Below are 19,048 nucleotides of genomic sequence, written 5' to 3' on the forward strand. Positions count from 1 at the left end.
TCTAACTCCTTTCTCTACCTGGCCAGCATAAACTCAATTTAAAAACTAATGCAAGCAAAACTTAAAAAGGTCCCTACTTACTCAGGCTAAGCCATCTCATTTACATACTCACAGTGACCAATCCTGTCACTAATGCAAAAGTCTTATTACTCTTGTCAAGCGAGGCAGACATTGATCCCTTTTCATCTTGAGTGTTGCGAGACCTGTGTAATCAGAGCTCAGGTCTCTGTTCTTTGCTTCTCTCAGATTATGCCCTATTGCTTGTCCAGTTACAATAATGTGCAATTAGACTGCAAGTCATGTTCCTCTCAGCTGCAGAGGAAGTTAGCCCCCTTTTGATGTTTCAGGTTGAATGATTCCCCTTTAAGCATAGCTCAGGTAACCTGCTTCAAGCCACATTCATTTGAATTGTGAACACAGGCAGCTGATATGGGGACCCTTACCGTCACCGGGAAGGATCTCCCTGGCTACCTTTTAGAGACAAAGGGTGCTAGTGAAATGTGAATTGGAAGTCAAATGACTCAATAATAAGCATTTTTTTTCTTTATGGAGTTATCTTTTGTCTGTGCATGTATGATTCTGAGAAAACATGATAAACATCACTTTTGTATTTGCTTATATCCTTTTTTACATGACTGTAGAGTATCTTCCCTTACACCATATGGAAAAGCTCTGTGTGCCAACATTAGTTATCCTTAACCAAGTAATGAGAAGAATACAGTGTTGATTCAGATTACACCTAGTGCTCTTACAACTGTAAATAACGTGGCCTCCTTTAACCATCCAATTCTACTCAATTAACACAGAAATATTTCCTCAGGCATCCAGGATAAACATCCTGTAACAAAGGGCTCACTGATTTGTCATTAAAGGAATATAAACTCCCTAGATAAGCTAACCTGTGTGATCACATCACAAGTTTAGGTCCCTCCTAGAGACATGAGAATCATTGTAACACCTACAAGAAAGAAAATAAACATCAGGAGTAAGTGAAGGTTAAAATTAGGGAAGGTTATGGAAGAATATTATGTCCTTTGTTTATCTGAAGGTGACCTCTATTAAAACATCCTTAGCTCCTCTCTTTCCTTTGACATTATGCCAATTGAGTGCATTGGGTTGGAATCTGTAATTGAAAACTGATGAGACTTTTCTAGCAGAAAGTGGTAGGCCTAAGTAACATGATTTGACTCATATAAGTAAAAATGGGATTTCTACCCAGCGATGCCATTAAAACCTGCAGGTCACTCTGAAAATGCCACCACTGTTGTCATGAAGCAACTTGTCTCAAATTCCTTTTTTATTGAACAGGGTGAAGACTTGGGATCATCTTACAACACGGGTCTGAATTCTTCTCTGCTGCTTTCACTACGTAAACACTAACCATCTGGTAATTACTGAAACAGCTGCAACCCCACTCAATATGTGGGCAGGGTTACTTTAGTCCCTTGGGCACATGGACTTCCATTTTAGTTCATCTTTCCTCTTAATTCTTCAGTGTCAGGCAGTGAGAGCCTTCAGGCCAGAGCTGGCACCCTATAAGCAGTAGCAGAACCTCATGCCCATTACTTATCACAGCCCTTGAAAGTGAGAGTGATCTAGCCTGTCTGCATTTCATTGCAAGTGTTTCTGGAGATCAATGTTCAAGCTTCACAGAAAGGACTACTGCTGTTGACCTCCAAAAAGGGATGCTTTAGTAGCATCATGTAGACCTGATAAGAAGTTGTTCCAAAATCCCTTTTGAAATACATACAAGGCCCACCCAAGTCTGGTCAGCCTTTCAAATGTTCTTCAGCTGGGTTCCAAGCACAAGTTCTGCCAATTTCATATGATAATTGTTCAAAGGCATCTTGCATCTTCAGCAAAATAAGCATTTACATAGATGCAATATATTTGGTGGTTTGTATCTATGATACAGTGCCCACTTATTTTATAATGCTTTCTTACATTCCTACTTCTTTGATGACTATTTAAGATCTGGAACTTATTTCAGTTGCAAATGAACTGTGTGTCCAGGTTTGCTCACCTATGATTTGTTCTTCTGGTGTTCTAACAAGTTGATTAGGAATGAAATAAGTATAGCTGAAAGTAATTATAATGTGAAGTCCTTCAGCATGAAGTGAGATACAGTCACGGAAGAACAGCTGTCCTCTTCAAGCACAAAGAGGTAACTGCAAAGAAAGCCTGGGTCTGTATCCCATACAAAGGTTAAGGTACTAAATCGAAGAGACATCTTTTAAAGTTTTTTCAGAAGTGAAAGCAATCCAACACATTCAAGAACATGTCTAACTAGTCAAATTACCATGCACATCAACTTTGAAATACTTTGTTTAAGGCAACATGTAAATCCAGATGCTCCAACTGAATTTTGGCCTCACTGTAATACACCATTATCGATACACTACTGATTCTTGAGGATTATGTGACTGATGCAGACCTTCTGTTAGTGTTTTTCTGTAAAATATTAAGCACTTCCTAGTGTTGAAATGCTGCATTTTATTACTGTTACTTAAAACACGGCATGAAAAATCTGTTTAATGCAAATCACCAAAGACAGGTTTCCTTTCAAGTTATTCATTATTAGATTCACTTGGACAGAGAAGCTGAAGTATGAAATATTAATTTAGAGGCCTAAAAGTGATAAAGTTTTACTTAAGCTAGGTAGGTTACAAGGTCCAGTCTGTTCGCTCATTTTGTACGATTCTGCCTATTTACCAATGTTGGCCCAAACAGCTTTAGAGCTCCACAGAGTCATTTACAGAAATAGACAAAAGACTTCATAGTTTTCAGGATTCTTTAAAAGATGGCACATTTTAAAAGTTCTATGCAAGTGTAGAAGAGAGGTCTGTCTCAAGGTTATCAAACTACAATCAACAAATTTTATTCTGAAATGGAGAAGTGAAAAAACAAAGCAGTTGAGGACACAAATTTGCAAGAAACATGAACTGGATCTACAGCCATGCATGAAATAGTAGAAGGTATGCTTAAAACTGAGTATTTAAACTTTGCTGTCAACATTCTTGATACTTTATATTTTGTAACTGTGTATAAGTTTCATTGCACACTCTCTCTAGAAAGCTTTCAGGTGTTGTTTTGATTATGGGAGAGCCAATACAACAAGTATTTCTTGCATTATCTTTTATCCTCCAACTTCATAGTCTTTGAAAGCATCCAGCTGTAAATGCACAAGTTCTCTGTGGCACACAGGCTGCAGCAGGATGCAATACAGCCTTGAAATGAGGACAAAGACCTCATGTAAGAATAAAATTTTCCTTTCTTGAGATTGAGGTGAATGAGTAGGATGTAATTTTAATCCTTCAATTCTAAGAGTCTTCCAGTTAGCTGCAGATTTTTTGCTCTGGTGCGTCTCTTGAAATCAGTCTTTGAGCACACATACTTCAAAGGACAAGCATCTCCTATAGTAGCAGGGACTTGAAACGTTACTCATGACTGTACAGCATTTCAACACAAGAAAATTTGAAGTGTTTAACCTGTTAGGAATTTTCGGCAGTAGTTTGAAACTTACTTCCAGAAATAATTTGTTTTGCCTGTCCCAGGTTCTTAAAATGCTTTAGTTCTGGAGTTTTTGCTTGGGGGTGGGGGGGGGTGGGGGTTGGTGGTTTTGGTTGGTTTGTTTCTTTTAACTTTGCATGAAAAACAGGTTTGCATGGAAGTAAGTTGCAAGTTTAACAGCTATGTAAACTACATGTTAACTGCTGTCAATTATTCTGATAAACATTTCAAACACAAATCCCATATTTCCTGGGTACAAAAAACTAGCAGAAGATTTTATCTCTTGTACTATTGAACTTTTTTGTTCCATTGACATATAAGACACAACCATCACTTTCTAAACCGCTTTCAGTTGACTAATACAATGCAAAGGTAAAGAGATCTATTGCACAATAAATAACACACCCACCGTATAAACTAACATGTTTTATGTGGAATTTTTATCTATATGGACAGAGCTACAGGAAGAAAAAAAATATTACTTCAACAAGAATTGACCACAATAGGATGAAATATAGATCTGTCATAAACATCGTTTTATAAGTATGACATAGAATAATTTTCATAGAGACATTACTGAACTAGAGAAAGCAGCTGACAACCTACCATGCTGGGTTTATTAACAACAACAACAACCCACAAATGAAGCATCTTTACTATTTCAAATATCCCCAGATTGGTGCAAATCATATTCCAAGGTCAGAGCTACAACAGCTTCTGTCTCTCTTCAAACAGGAAGGACCAAAATTAAACAATTCTTCTAAGCATTTAGAGCATGTTACTGAAACTCTTGCACAATGCAGATCAGGTTGTTCTTTTGTTTTGTTTTTAATGATGGATTCCATTTCCCACACAGAGTTCACTAGGATTTAAAAGGGAAACTTCCAAGTCTAGGTATTTCACTGTTTCAAGAGTTTAATAATCCTGATTTTATTTGCCTTCAACTGTGGGCAATCATTAATAATTTTTAAAGCATGTGTCCAACAACATTGTCTTACCAAAGCCAAGTACATCAGAAATGGAAAATCCTTATGAAATATCTTTGTCCCATAGAAATACAAGTTAGAAAGGAAACAGAAAGTTTGTCCTGTCAATCTGCAGAGGGTAATGAAACCTAATTCTTGTCATCATAAATACATCCTCCTTTAAAAGCTTAGACTTGTGATGAGTAGCATTAGATGCTTGCTACCCATTTAATTCTCCCTCTGGTATTTGTCCTTTCTTTTCTTAAATATTAAGGCTATTTAAGAATTAATAAATTTGCACATAAACCTTTTGCAAGAGATCTTAAACAGAAGTCTTGTAAAGGGTTTATATGCAAGTTTATTATTACACACTTTAGCAGAAGCACAATGCATCTTAGAAGCCTTCTCTAGCTGCTTGCTCTGGGGCAGAACATGAAATCCACTAGTCCCATTAAAGGAATTTCCACTTGTCAAAAAATAAACCTAGGAAACCAAACAATTATTATGGCCACAAATTTCTCAGCATGATCTATATATCGTCTCTATATCTGCTTTATTTGGTTAAAAAAAAAAAAATCAGAGCTAGGAAAATAAATACTTCTTGGTCAATAAGCTGGCACAACCCTCAAAAGCAGAGGGTTTTACTGGTATAGACAGCTACATTTGTAGAGCAATTTTATCATACACAATATGTAAATGATATTTTTCATACACTGGAGAGGTTCATAGGTTAGTTTTTGTTTGAGTAATATTACATTTCTCTAATCCCTTCCATTATTCCTCCACATTCAGCTACACATTTCTCAAAACGGTATGTATTAAATAAAGAAATTAAAAGCTTTTGGAGATGATACAACCCTAATCACAATTGATAGGAGTCTACACATCAGCCTTGCATTTTGTGGTATAAAGCCAGGGAATGCAAATCCAGACTATTCACTATTAGGTAGGTCCCACATCCAATGCAACCAATCAGGCTGACTGAAGAGAAACTAGGTTTCACTTCACTAACTAAAATTACTCTGAATTACTTTGCCTCTTGTTTCTCCTTTGTACAAGAAAAGCATGACACAGGCTGTACAGACGAGCTAACCCAGAGGATCCTTTACCCCTGAGCAAAGAGATTTAAGCCTGTCTACTTTGCTGCTGAAAACAGTATTATGCAAAAAAGCCAAGATGCAAATTCCTCAAGCAAATGCCCACCTCTGCAAGCTGGTGGCCAAGAGTACCTCACCTGGCTAACCTATAGATTACACACACAAAATGCATCCACAGATTACCTCAGCAAAAAAGTAACAAACAAAAAACCTTCAAGCAGAGAACAGATACAGGACATATAATCCAGTGGCATCTAGGCAGCAATCCACATCTTTAGGTATATCACTGCAAGAGCCATTTCCCTGCTGAAAGCTCTTTGTTCAAAGAACTGCAGTTACAGTCTTTCAAATGATCAAACCAGAACCCAGTGTAAACTTAAAGCTAGGTCAAATCCCATGATAAATTGTCATATTCCTGTAGTCCTTTGAGACCAGTCAAGGTACAGTCCCCTTACCCTGAAGGCCTGTATGAGCTTTTTTTTTCCTTCATAAAAATAAATAAATGATGCAGAATATAAAGGACAACTGAAGTTATTTCATGCAGAAACATAAGTAACTTACTAGATAGTCCACATCTCATACTGTGAAGTCTCCTGTTCTGAGATAAGGGTATCGTAGTAGATGAAGCATTATAAAATGCCATTCCAGGTTCCTTTCAGAAAGAACAAAGAAATCAGCAGCTATAACCAACACTTTAAAAATCTCTTCATAGTCTTATCAGTGACTTTACCATTTTTAGAAAGCTCACTCTTTCATATTGGCTTACTAAAAAGTTACCAAAAACCACCAAGTACAGTCACTCAAGACTCCAGTGAAGGAACATCAAAGTACGTGATATCTGAAGACAGCAGGCAGATTTTAAGCCAGTTAAGCCAAAAATGCCTAAAATGTCCAAACACTGTCCTCTGTGCCCTTCTCCATACTGCTTTTATTCTCAGTTACAGACTCTGTACCATCATGTGCATCTAACATAATTGTCAGTATAAACATTGTGCTATTTTGAAAATCCTTATCACTCAGTTACTTAAAATAATTCTAAAGTATATGCATGCATAAATCACTAAAAACCATCATAATAATTAACTAAATGTCTTGTAATGTCTTCAATTCACATGATTTTCCAACAACTTGATCAAAAAATCCAGCAAAATCAACATGGTTTGGGTGGTTAATTGTTTAAAAAAACCAACATATCATAAACACCCAGGCTAGTTTTCAAAATGTTTCCTACCATTTTCTCCCTAACTTGTCCTGTTGTTCTAACATCCAAAAATACAGGATGACAAACCAAAGCTTTCATTTTCTTGTATTTCCTTTCTCATAAGCACTTGTGCCTTCAACAGTCAGCACCAAGATAACTTGTTTTCTTGGGGTTTTCTTCTTGTTTTATTTTATGATTAATTAATATGTCTAATTAAATATTTTTATTTAAAATACGTATAAAAAATAATAAGAGTTTTCTTTTATTAATTCTAATTATTGTGGTGAATGAACCTTCCTTTTTCTCCAATAAATTGCCCTTTAGAAAGCCAGTGTTTTGGGTCTATTTGATTTTATAATCATTTCTATAAATTGATATGTGATGATACTTTGACTCCCTCCCCTCATTCTTGCCATATTCATCTATAAATACAACTTCCACTTCATTCTTCCATCCAGCAGTGGTGCCAGTCACAATCCCTCCACCTCTCCTTCCAAACCAAAATTATTTACACAGTTGCACATGTATAATTTCTGAACCAGAAATATACCAAGTCTCACCAGGGTAGCATAACAAGAACTCACATGAATACTTAGGAGGGGGTCACAAAACAACAGAACAACAGAAGAAAAAGAAAAAACAACAACAGGTTGGTTGTTAACAGCTTGAAAGTCAGTCACGATCACTAATCATTCAACAGAATCTAGGAAAATTGAACAGACAACATTTCACACTTTTACCCAAGTATGATGCATAGTCCAGTTATGTTTTGTGAACGTGAGTTCCTTCCCATCTTCTTCAAAGTGCAAGATTTTACCATTTAATAAATTTATTACTTTGTCTACCCCATTTACAGAGAAGTGGGACTAGGTATAAACCCAATTATTTACACAAAGAGGCACTGTAGATCAGATTTTGGAAATTGCTCTTTAAGATGCAGCTTTGAATGCTTAGGTTCAAGTAAACTTGTGAACAAAGACAAGCCATCTGAAAGCGAGCATTTTAATGATGGAAAGAAATAGGACAGCAGCTAGGCATGTATAATTTGTTTAATATTCCCCACATTTTTTCTTTGAGAGGAAACAATATCCAAGGCAATCTCTGTGTTACTCAGAAAGCAATTTCCATACAAGCTTTTGTAGAAAATATGCTTTAAGGAAATAATACTAACTTCTGGTTTTAATGTGAACAACCAGTCTTGTAAAATGCACTATCATGCTTAAGGGAAAGCAGTATCAGCACTGATCTATAAAGGCGCCTTTACCAGTTCTTCAAAACTGAAATACATTTCCTTAAAACAAAAAAAAAAAAGCCAGCAATATATCAAATCACAAAATCTTATTCAGCCTATATCATCTACTTGAGAAAAAAAAGAGGAGCAGACCTGCTTTGCCAAGTTACAAAAACCCATTGATATTTTGTCATGATGTGGTTTTATTGACATGCTCATGACACGTAGAAGTATATCTCCTAATTAGTATGTCTTTGTTAGAACTATGCAGCTCACTTTCTCTATAACCCCCTACCTTTTTTCTATAACTGCCTATATCTAGCGTAACATTTTTCTCAGTTTAATATGAACTTTTTGATCCTCAGAAGCCAATGACTTATAATGGAAAAAAGTTTTTCCTCCTAAAAGCAGTATCTACTTACATTTAGCTAGTTCACCTAATACAGTAACACGTATGTTACAGCCATTTCACATAATTTCTTCACTTCACCTCATGAAGAGCAGCAGCCATATCCTCCAAAATGTTCATTTCAGTGACACAATTACAGAAAGCAGTTTTCTTTAAGGAAAATTCAGTGACAAATACAATACCTGCTAATAAACAGCATTAGCTACAACATATGACATCTACAGTGATACAAATAACTGAGCAAAATATTTCCAAAATTTTATAAACACCACCAGCTATGTCTACATAATTGTATCTAAGGACTTGGTTATTGCCTTTAATTTTCATACCCTAGAACTTTATCGTTCAAATTTCTCAGTCCTGTGCACAATTCTGCAAAGTATTTTTAAAATAGCAGGTGTCTTCTGTGTTCTAAATACCTATTTAGACATTTGACTGAAAACTAATCTCAGAAGATATGCCATTAGCTAAGTCTTCATGGACATAAAATTCTGCAGGGGGATTAAGCATCATCGCTTAGTGTTGCTTTACGGCTTCCCCTTGAAGAAGCTTATTAAAAGCAAGAAGATGTAAAAATGCATTGTTGTTAGTTTTAGACAGTTCAAATGGCTAGAACAACTACTTTTCAGGTTCTTACCATTTGAAAGCTAATAGCGAATTGATATTTTTTTTTCCTTTCTCCGAAGAATATTTCTAACTGAAGATTTCTGCTCAGTAGGCTAGCACAAAAGGAAACAAAGCCTACTACTGTATCATAAATTCTTGGGGGGGAACCGCAATTTGCTCTTATCGGTGGGTGGCTGTAACCTGTTCGCAATTATGTGGCACATTTTTCTCTGCTCTGAGCTTTTCCCAGAAAGAGCAGAAAAAAAAGCAGAAAGGCAGGCAACCCCTCTGCAGAGCCACAAACCAGGGCCACAAAGCAAACTTTCCTTTTCCCACCCTCAAACAAGGGAGCGAGAACCACAAACCCTAATTACATTTCAGCAACACGCCATGAGCAATATAGTCGAGTTGCCAAGATAAACCGCATCCAAAAACCAGGACAGAGTTGTAGCGATCCGATACTACCAGCTCATTTACTTTTACCAAGTGAATGGGCTGCCACAAAGCTATTCCTGCTGGGTGAGCCAGGCCAGACCTCAGCTTACCTGGGAGCAAGGGTGCATCATACAACGTGTAACTATTTCTGGACAGCCGAATCTCTACATACAGCCTTCCCTCACTGCTTAAACACTTTAAACCCCAAGTTTCCTTTTGTACCTGTCTGACACTCCTCATGCCCAAGGTAAAACACACATTGAACGCTGTTCGAAGGGTAAGTGCTGAAGAATCAAGAGTAGAACAGCCATCAGAAATACTGACGGTATCACGGTAATATACAGATTTATTCAGGTAAGGTGACAGAAACACGTTATGCTGATGACAACCATAACACCCGTCCCTCAGACCGGCGCCGCCAGCCGCCCCTCAGAGGATCCCGCCACCAGCGTCGCAGCGCGGGAAACCCAGGCACCATCTTGGGCCGCGAGCGACGGCACCGCGCCGCCGCCTCAGCCCCGGTCGCGCTGCGGTGCGAGGAAGAGGCGGGAAGAGGCCGCTGAGGGAAAAGCCGCGCGTCCCGGCCGCCCCGGCCCGCCCGGCATCACAGCGCCCGGCCCGCGTCCCCTACCAGCGTCGCCGCGGCGAGGCCGTCTCCTCTCTGCTGTCCCGCGGCGCTGCTTGGGCTGAGGGCAGAAGAACAAGGCAGGGTTGGCTCGGCCCGGGCGGCCCACCCCGGCCCACCTCAGGGCTGCCGCCCGCCTGCTCGCGCACCGCGGCGGCGAGGAAAGAGCCCCACTGTCCCCAGGCTGGCTCTTACCTGGGGAGCGGCACGTCCCCGCCGGCGGGGAGCTGCGCCCAGGCGCCCCACGGAGACAGGGCTGGAAAGCAAAGGCGGCAGGTTAGTGATGGCCGGCACTGGCCTACCCTCCCTCCCTCCCCCGTGCCCTGCGCGGCGAGGAGGCTCACCCGACGGCAGCCAGGCGCACAGCAGCGCCCCGAGGAGGAGCCGGGCCTCCATACGGGCTCGCAGGCGGCAGTGGCTTCCTGCGGAGCTCCAGCCCTCAACGCTAACCGCTACCTGCGCCCTGAACTCATCCCACCCTCCCGGGCGGGGCGGCAGTGGGGTTTATCAGCCGCCCGCCCGCCCTCCGCCCCGGCCCTTCCCCGAGCCCCCGCCTCGGACGCCGCCCCTCGCTCTGCAGCGGGGCTCCCCGCAGCCCAACGACCACCGACCTCGCCAGCTCCGCACACGTTTATTGTCACTTTTCCGCCCTTCCGGGGTTTAAGAAACGATTAGTGTTACGGCTTCTTAGCAGGAGCTGAAACCGGGGCAGTTGTAAGACTGCGCCTCGCCCCTAAGGCGAACAAACCCGGGGCTTTGCTGCTAGGGCTGCTAGTGCTGTCCCACGACTCAAATGCCGGCTAGCAGCAAGCTGCCCGCTTGTGCTGAGGGGCAGCAGGCGCTGCTGATGCTTAACACGGGCTATTAGCTCCGACCCAGTCAAACAGGTGTCAGAACTTGACTAATGAAAGGCACGAGTAAGATATGAACCGAGTTCAGCGTGCAGCTAATGCGTGTGGATTACTTCCATAGCTTCTGAGAACTTTTTTTACTATAAATTCATGCTTTTGAATTTGTAGCTCTCTGTGGACCTTTTTCCAGGTGGTTTGGTTTTTTTGCTTTCTTTCTTTCTTGTATTAAATTTGCTATCTGTTTTACCTTCCTTCCATTATTTGTTTCTTTTTTTCCTCTTCCTGCCTCTGTTACCTTTCTTCTGTTCTATTCCCTTTCCCATCTGCTGCTGCCTCTCTCTGCATCAGTCTTCAGGTTTGTATATCTTATAACAGAAGCTTTAGAAGCTGCCCATACCAGGTGAGAAACTGTCTCCGATGAAAAGGGGCTTTTTCTGACTGCTTTGGGAAGTCTGTTAACAGTAAGTCATTAAAAAGATCCCTTTTCTGCCTTTGTAATTTGTCCCTGTGGATTGTATTTCTTGCTGCAACAAGTGTTTCATTTCTAATGAAATGATGGAAAACTAGCGATGTTTTTACTGAGAATTCTATTCTCTCCTGTAAATGCTGGAAGGAGAATGTGGATGAGGGAAAAGAAAGTGAGACAGAAGAGATAATAACTTCGGCACAACCTTTTCCCAACAACCCCAAACAGATTTTTAGAATTATGTGCTAGCCTCAGCCTGTACTCTGTACTCAGCCCATCTACTCTGAATGCACCATGCGCTTGGCTTTGGTGCACTTTCTCTGATCCAGGTTACATTAATGGAAGTAGAGAAAGTCGATCAAAAGCAACAGGAATCAGTTTACACAACACATATTTTAATGTATCTCTTTGCCTATGAAACGGGAACTATTCACTTTATTAATTTTCCCTTAATGCCACAGGTTGCAAACAATAACTGAAACTAGGTTTAAAGCCAATTGAGTTGCAATCTAATTTCTTGCTATGAAAGATTTCATTATTCCCAACTAATAAAGTCATAATTGTACCATCTTTTAATATGAAATATTTAAAACAATGGAAACTTCTGAATCATCTTGTAAATTTACTGATTATCAAATTTCCAGTTTTGGGGCATGGGATAGTTGTGTCAGTTTGTTTGCTTTGTATTTATGCACAGCCAAGCACAGGAATTCCTGTAACAGAGCAGACAGCCCACCAAGTTAATTAAATTTCCTGTGGTGTGTCATTTATCTGATGGTTCAGAGCAGTTTCACATCACCAAATGAAGTTAATTCCACAATATTTACTACATGGAGGAGCTTATGACTCCTGGAAAATTTATCTGTATGATAAAAAAATTACTTTCTTTCAAATGTAAGTAACTTTCAGCTTGTAAAAGATCTATTCCTATGAAGTCTTCTACAAGCAATTGATAGATAACATTGACTGTTCTATATGTAAATTTAAAGGAAACATACATAGTATGTTATGGATCCTTTAAATTTCATGTATCTCCTTCCTTCTCTTTTCAAAAATAAGTCAATTTTGTTTTGCATATGCAGGGGAGAAGTTCTATAGCTGTGTGTCTAATGCTTGGCTAGAATAGCTTTTCAGTATTGTGTGGTACTGGAACTTTGGTAGAAGACAAATGATTTGTGTACAGGTAGTTGCACTTGTAAGATAAAATTGTTTTCTGAAAACATGTTTTGTATTTGTACACAGGTTTAAAATGCATTCTTCTCTTATTCCTGACATCTGATATGAGAAATGGCTAATGTACATATCATTGAAATGTTCTCATACGGCAAAGCCATCTTCTGAGAGAGGTGAGAGAAATTTCTGAAGGAGTTGGTGTAGCTTACAATGGTTATCACACAGAAATAACAAAACAGCTTCCAGTTTGTACCTGGCAGTATGGAATTTCTTGATCATGCCTTTATATGTATTCATACAGGTTTCTATCCTACTGGAAGGAGGAGCAGGTAAGCTACCTGTGCTTCCGTAAACCCCATTCTCTCCAGAGTTATGGGGATTAGGCTGATTCTGCGGGGAGAGTAAAGGACATAGGTTAGCAGGTCTCCTGCGCTTGCTCACAGCCTTGATTACAGAAGTCTTTATTATTGTGTACTACAGCAGGGAAAGTGGGAGAAGAACCAGCCCAATACAAAATAACCTTAAAGAGATTAGTCTGAAATAGATTCTGTTGCAAGTGCTCTGAGCTTGGCTCTTAGGCAGTTACTTTCAGAAAGTATTTGTAAGCAACAATATTCTGTTAGTGGGAAAGGCTGGTGAAAATCAGACTTAGTGATAAGTCAGATTTACCCTGCTTATCTAAAAATAGAAAAAATGAGATTATTTGCAGTAGAGCAATTTATTGAAGAAAATTATTTTTTTTCCCTCCAGGTGTTAGTATGCTTTACATTTCACATCTTCGTGCTTTTTTTAACTAGTAGAGCTAGTGACATACATACCTACAGGTCCAAGAGAGAAGTTTGGATGCGAGCTCTGTGCTGTGTGAGAATCACCAGCTGTAATCTCAGGGAAAAGGCCAGGCAGGTAACGCATCGTGGGGCGGGGGCGGCTTTTCTGTTTTCTTTGACTTGTTCTTTCTTTTTTACTTAGACCTTAAACAACCAAAGCCTGGGGTGCCGCTGAAGCAGCGAGGCGGGGGCCGGCGGCCGGGGTGCAGGAGGCGGTGGCGGGCCAAGGGCGGCCGCACCTCCCACCGCCCCGGGGCGCGGCCTCGCCGCGCAGCCGCCCCGCGCCGCTCCACGCAGTATGGAGCGCCGTGTGGCTCGTGAGTTCCGCCACAAGGTAAGGGAGCGAGGCGGCGGGACGCGTCGACACCCGGGGCCACTGCGCGGGGCGAGCCCCGGCCGTGGGCAGAGCGGCGCTCCGGGGGCCTGCGGCGAGGCGAAGCGCCGGGCTGGGGCACGGCTGGTGGCAGCGGCACGGCCTGGAGCGCGCTGCCCGCGGCCGAGCGCTGCCTGGGCGCCAGGGAGCGACGGGCGAGGGGGAGGCTCGGGGGGAAAGCGGCTGTCAGCCTCCTGCGAGAGGGTGGCTGTAAAACTTAGAAACCCTTCAAAAGAGAGAGAGAGAAGAGGAAGGACATTTCCCGATGCATGAGCTTTTTCAGGGCTTCATACAACTTACTTTACTTTAACATCACGTAAAAAATGTTGTAGCCAGTTCAGAGAAGGTAAAAAAAAGTGCAGGTGCTGAAGTCCAGGCCCAGGCAGTTCGCATTTGTGCTCTTGCGTGGTGCCAGCAGTTGCTCGGAAGGCTTTAGTTCCACCTTAATACTCACTAGCGCAATTGTGCATGTGCAGTCATGTGCAAACGCGTTTGATACATGGAACAACTCAGTGTGCCTGGCAGGTCGTTTTGTCATTTACCCTGTTAAATAAGTGCTCAGCAGAGTTCCAAATAGTGTGAGCAAAGCAAGCTCCAAAACCTCTATTTAGGAAAAGGAGAGGAAGATTGGTTTACCCATTAAGAGGTGTCTTTGTATAGCCATTTAGGACTCTCTCAGACTAAGGTTTTCCAGTAGTTTTGTGGTTGGGGTTTTTTTGTGGAGGAGGTTGTGGTTGGTCTTGTATTGGGTTTGTGGGTTTTTTGTCAGCTAGGGAATGGAATTTCTTCAAAGTAGCATAATGTTGTGTTTTATAGAAGTATCACCTGGTAATAAACCCATTAACTGAAGAATTGTTAGTATGAAGTAGAGAGGCCACAAAAAACTACCTATATGACAAACTGAAGTTCATAACTATTAAGGACCTGGATGCTCTGTAGCATAGCCATCTAGCAAGTTATTTTTGCCTTGCTACCTATTATTGTATAACTCAACAGTGGGTTGTGCAACATATCTTTAAAGACTCTGGTTCCTAGGCAGATGGTTACCATCTTGAACTTTAAACCTTTTCCTTTTTATTGCTGCTATAATTCACAAATCTTTCTAGTCCCACCCCTGATAACGTAAGACTTATTGTCAGTGTTTCTTGGTGCCGGGTAAGTAAGGTGTGTATTTCCGTGGAAGCTTATCTGAGTTAGAGGATACTGAAACAGGTCTTTATTTTGTATCATCTTTCTTCTTTTGGCCTCTGTGGCAATTTTAATGTCTTGGATACTTATTTTTTCTGTATCAAATCAGTGAAGATTCTCAGCCACAGGATACGAGTTTCCTGTTTGCTACTTTGATATTATTTTTTTCTTGGCAATTATAGTCAGTTCTCTCTATCAACCAAGCAGCAATGCACCAATGCAAAATACGTAGTATATACAAATATATTGGCCAGTTCTTCCATTTTCTTCAATACTTTTTCAAAGGCTGCGTAGCTTAAATGGAATTTGATAATATTCTTTGAAAGCTGATAGATTGGGCTAGCGCTGTAGTAGTGCGCTACTGTAATCTGAACTTTTCCCACATGAAAAAGTGTGGCTTTTTTCCCCACAACTTTTATAGGAGTTTATTCGGTAGAATAGACTTGTTGCCAGATTTTATTTTTCTTTTATATGTAGGTGCAGTTTTTGTGATGACTCCTTACTAATTGCTATGAAAAACAGTGCAGTTTATATAGTGACAAATAGAGCATGAGCAACTCTTTATTTATGTTGTAGGACTGTAATTTATACAACTAATGTGAAGATACTCTTAAATGTCACAGAAAGGTTGAGGTTGGAAGTGACCTCTGGAGGTCACTTGCTCCGGATCCCCTGCTGAAGGAGGGCCACCTAGAGCAGGCTGCCCAGGACTACATCTAGATATTTTTTTAATATTCTTGGTTTAAAAGCTGTGAAATCATCTATCCCATACCTCTGCAGTTATTTTAGTTTCTCTCTGCTTTTCTAGAAAATATTCCTTGATCCAAGTTATACCATGTCACCACTTTTTTTTTTTGTTTTGTTTGAGTTTTTTTTTCCTTAACATGAAGGGGCATGATCTTTTAGGATTTATGAAATTATTCAGCTCTTAGAAGCTGTTGATAAGCCTAGGTCAAGTGTATGTCTACAGTAAGACTCCGTCCCAAGGAGTTAATGAATTAAGGAAACGGTGAAGAGATGCAGGTAGCTAAGATGAAGGGATAATTGGTGGAATTGAAGATAGCAGGAAAGAATGACCTAATTAGAGAGCTGGTACGTAGCTACCTAGCTGTAGAATTCTGAATATATAAGAAGTCACTTGGGTGTTTGTCAGAGGATGAGGAAGTTGCTAGTGCAGTGTGAGAAGTGCAGGAATCTAACAGAAAGACTGAATGTTTTCTGAGAAGAAATACCAGAATTTATATATGGTCCTCCAGTTCCTGAGAGAGAGTGGGGTTGTGTCCATCAGCTAACATATCGTGAGAAGAATGTAATGTTACTGGTTGCTTTCCCAATCAGGAGAAGAGGTGATGATGGTTTTGTTCTTTGCTGTGTATGATTGACGTGCTTAAACATTTAATGCTCCTTGAGACACCACTCATTCAGTACCTTAGTACCTTAGTTATCACTAGAGATTGAGTTTGGTGTACCAGAACTGATGCTGATTTATATGTTGTGTTTTTCCTGATGGGGAAGGGAAAAGTGGGTGTTGGACTTAGTTTTACTCCTTTTAAGGCAGACTTTTTTGTTTTGAAATTCACTGTGAATAAATTGGTTTACTCACTAGTATTATTATTGTCAAGCAGTCTTGTCCTGCACTGAGCTTTTTTGGCCTTCAGAATTTTTGGAAGTGTCTTTTTCCAAAGGAGACAAGTAATAGAAAACCACCTGTATGTGGTGTATTCCTGGCTTTAGAGAGACAAAAGGGACAAAGGGAATATGAAGCATGTATTTAGTTTAGAATATAATGCAAATCATTCCAAACCTAGAAAGAAAGGTTTCTTTAAGTATGCAAATTGGTCTTCAGACTTCATGTCACAGTAATACTAGCCTTTAGGTCAGATGTAAGTTGTTTTCCTAAACATTAAACTTGTCCAAATGTAAAACTATGTGATGTGACTTCGCACTGCAGGTAAGATCCCTGGCACTGAATATAAATCGAACTCCTTATATGAGAATTTTTGGATTTGGTTGAGGTTTTTTCTGCTTTATTTTAGTGTAGTTATCCAAGAGCAGGCACAGTAATATGACACTGGTTTAAGTAAACATACTATTAGTGGGGGAGGAAAGAATAACTAGCGAGTTCTATCAGTTAAGAGCTGGAGCAAAGAGGAGCAGAAGTGTAGCGGTTTCCATAATGTTATAAGTGAGACCCTGAAATCAGTGGTTTAGATGACAGAACGTAGATTATAATCATATCAGTGTTCTGGTTTTATCTGTGACAGCATGTGTTATATTAACGAATGGCCAAAAAGGTTTCTGAAAACATTTATTCAACAGTACAGTGATTATCAGGTAAGACAAATATGATCTTATTGTAATAGTGATGCTGCTGAGGGGAAATCTAGCATACAGAACGTTATCAGTATTTGCCACCTTGTCCAACTGTCATAATGCTAATTTTAGAAAGTCTTTTGTGAGGTAATGCTCTGTTGTAAAAATGTGTTTATCTTTAGGTGAGAAAAAAAGTCTTTCCCTGTTAAAATCTTTGCTGTATGGCTTAGGAATTTGTGAGAGTCTTGTATGTTCAACATTTGTGGTTATTTAGTCAGAGATTTATAATAATGTCCTTGGGTTTTCAGGTTAATCTACTAATTGACAATGAAGCGGAGAAGGATTACCTTTATGATGTGCTGCGGATGTACCACCAGTAAGATCTAGCTTTATATATGTTTGTGCAGAATTTTCTAATGTTTTTAAATTTAAAGAGAAAATATTCAAGATTTTAAGTGATCTTTTCTAGTATTATAAAGAAAGTAGCTGGAGTAATAGTTTTTATCCTGTGTAATGAAATCTTACACTTTCACAGCAGCAGACTTCCTAGCCTGCAGACAAGGAAGGAGCATGTCTGTAGTCACCCATAAAGTTCCTTTGGTTTTATGACCTGCCAGTTTTTTAAAGGATTTTGGTGGTTTCTTATGGGGGGCAAAAAAAAGCACCTGGATGATAAAACTGTTCTTGGGAAACATGACGAGCATTAATCAAATTCATTAATATTTCCAAATAATGCTTATTTATTTGCAAAACTTGATTGTTTTCACTGGTGTTTGCTGTTCAAGGGGTTTTGCTATTTAGATAAAAATTTATTTGCAACTGTTTTATCTGAAAGCTGAAGAAATTTAGTCTGGGAATCTGTTTGGCATGTTTAACAGCTCTGGCTTATTACAACATAATGGGGAAAAAATGGTAAGGCGATAGGCCTATTACCAATCCTTTTACTGAAATGATTTAAACCATGGTTGCTTAGGACCTGTATTGTTGTAAATGAGATCAGCCTCTAATCCATTGCTTTTCAAAGAAGATGAGAATATATTTTCCACTCATCATAGACAAGTGGCTCTGATAGGCATTGTTTCCATTCATTTTTTAATTAATAGTATCTCAGCTGAGTGAAATGTAGACGTTTCCATCTGATGTTTGCACTGAACTATAGTTATGGGTGTATTCAGCTGCATATCTGATTCAGTTTCACTCAGGTCTGTCTAATTGCTTCTCCATTCATAAAGCCTGTTGTTTGGAAAGCTGGTTGATTCAGTAGCTCTTAATTATTTAAAATCTTCTTCCAGTTACAAAATGAACAGTGCCTATAGTAACTTTTCTTCAATTTCCGAAATTGCAATGACTCCAGCAGTATTTCCGATGCCTCTGTGAACATGTTGATGTTCTATCACTATTTTGGAGTACATTATGAAGTATTCCAGGGCAAAAATACATGCAGTTGCTGTTGGAGTTAACATTTAATGTCTACTTCACTATGAATGGCGTTTCCAAAAGTATTTGACCTCAATCCCATGTAATGTGTCTCCTGATCTTTATTTTCATTGCACATGCCTCAGAAATATTGTATGCCAGGAAATGTAAATTATGAGAGAGGGAACAGCAAATAATACAGACAGAGTTTAACTTGATGTTGTGTAGGAACAGCCCCACTGAACCTTAGGGAGCTGGGCAGCAGAGTACATTTTCTAGACCCATAATTATCTCAGTGCTGGTCAGTATCAATAAGACTACTTTGCGTAGCTCTCAAACCAGATGTTGACATCAGTTTAACT

At 39.9% G+C, this 19,048-nt stretch overlaps 2 protein-coding genes across 5 annotated transcripts in view; one reads left to right on the forward strand and one right to left on the reverse strand.

Annotated features, from left to right (window-relative positions):
* The window catches only part of OTOG (otogelin), a 104,376-nt gene extending 93,834 nt beyond the window's left edge, over window positions 1-10,542 (reverse strand). Inside the window, exons 1-4 of the mRNA XM_055814722.1 lie at window positions 10,424-10,542; window positions 10,275-10,335; window positions 10,086-10,140; window positions 6,134-6,224 (exon numbers count right to left, since the gene is read on the reverse strand). Coding sequence (XP_055670697.1) covers window positions 6,134-6,224; window positions 10,086-10,140; window positions 10,275-10,335; window positions 10,424-10,475 — 259 coding nt within the window. The 5' untranslated portion in view covers window positions 10,476-10,542. The remainder of the gene's footprint in view (window positions 1-6,133; window positions 6,225-10,085; window positions 10,141-10,274; window positions 10,336-10,423) is intronic.
* Window positions 10,543-13,235: 2,693 nt separating this feature from the next.
* The window catches only part of USH1C (USH1 protein network component harmonin), a 51,450-nt gene continuing 45,637 nt past the window's right edge, over window positions 13,236-19,048 (forward strand). The window contains exons 1-2 of one of the 4 annotated variants that reach the window (XM_055814564.1): window positions 13,236-13,730; window positions 17,579-17,646. In XM_055814564.1, coding sequence (XP_055670539.1) covers window positions 13,695-13,730; window positions 17,579-17,646 — 104 coding nt within the window. In that variant the 5' untranslated portion in view covers window positions 13,236-13,694. Of the gene's footprint in view, window positions 13,731-16,876; window positions 17,292-17,578; window positions 17,647-19,048 lie in introns of those variants that run through there. The other 3 variants (XM_055814563.1, XM_027785026.2, XM_055814565.1) reach the window with 3 other exon arrangements.

This window comes from Falco peregrinus, chromosome 9 (genome assembly GCF_023634155.1).
Source record: "Falco peregrinus isolate bFalPer1 chromosome 9, bFalPer1.pri, whole genome shotgun sequence".
NCBI lineage: Eukaryota > Metazoa > Chordata > Aves > Falconiformes > Falconidae > Falco > Falco peregrinus.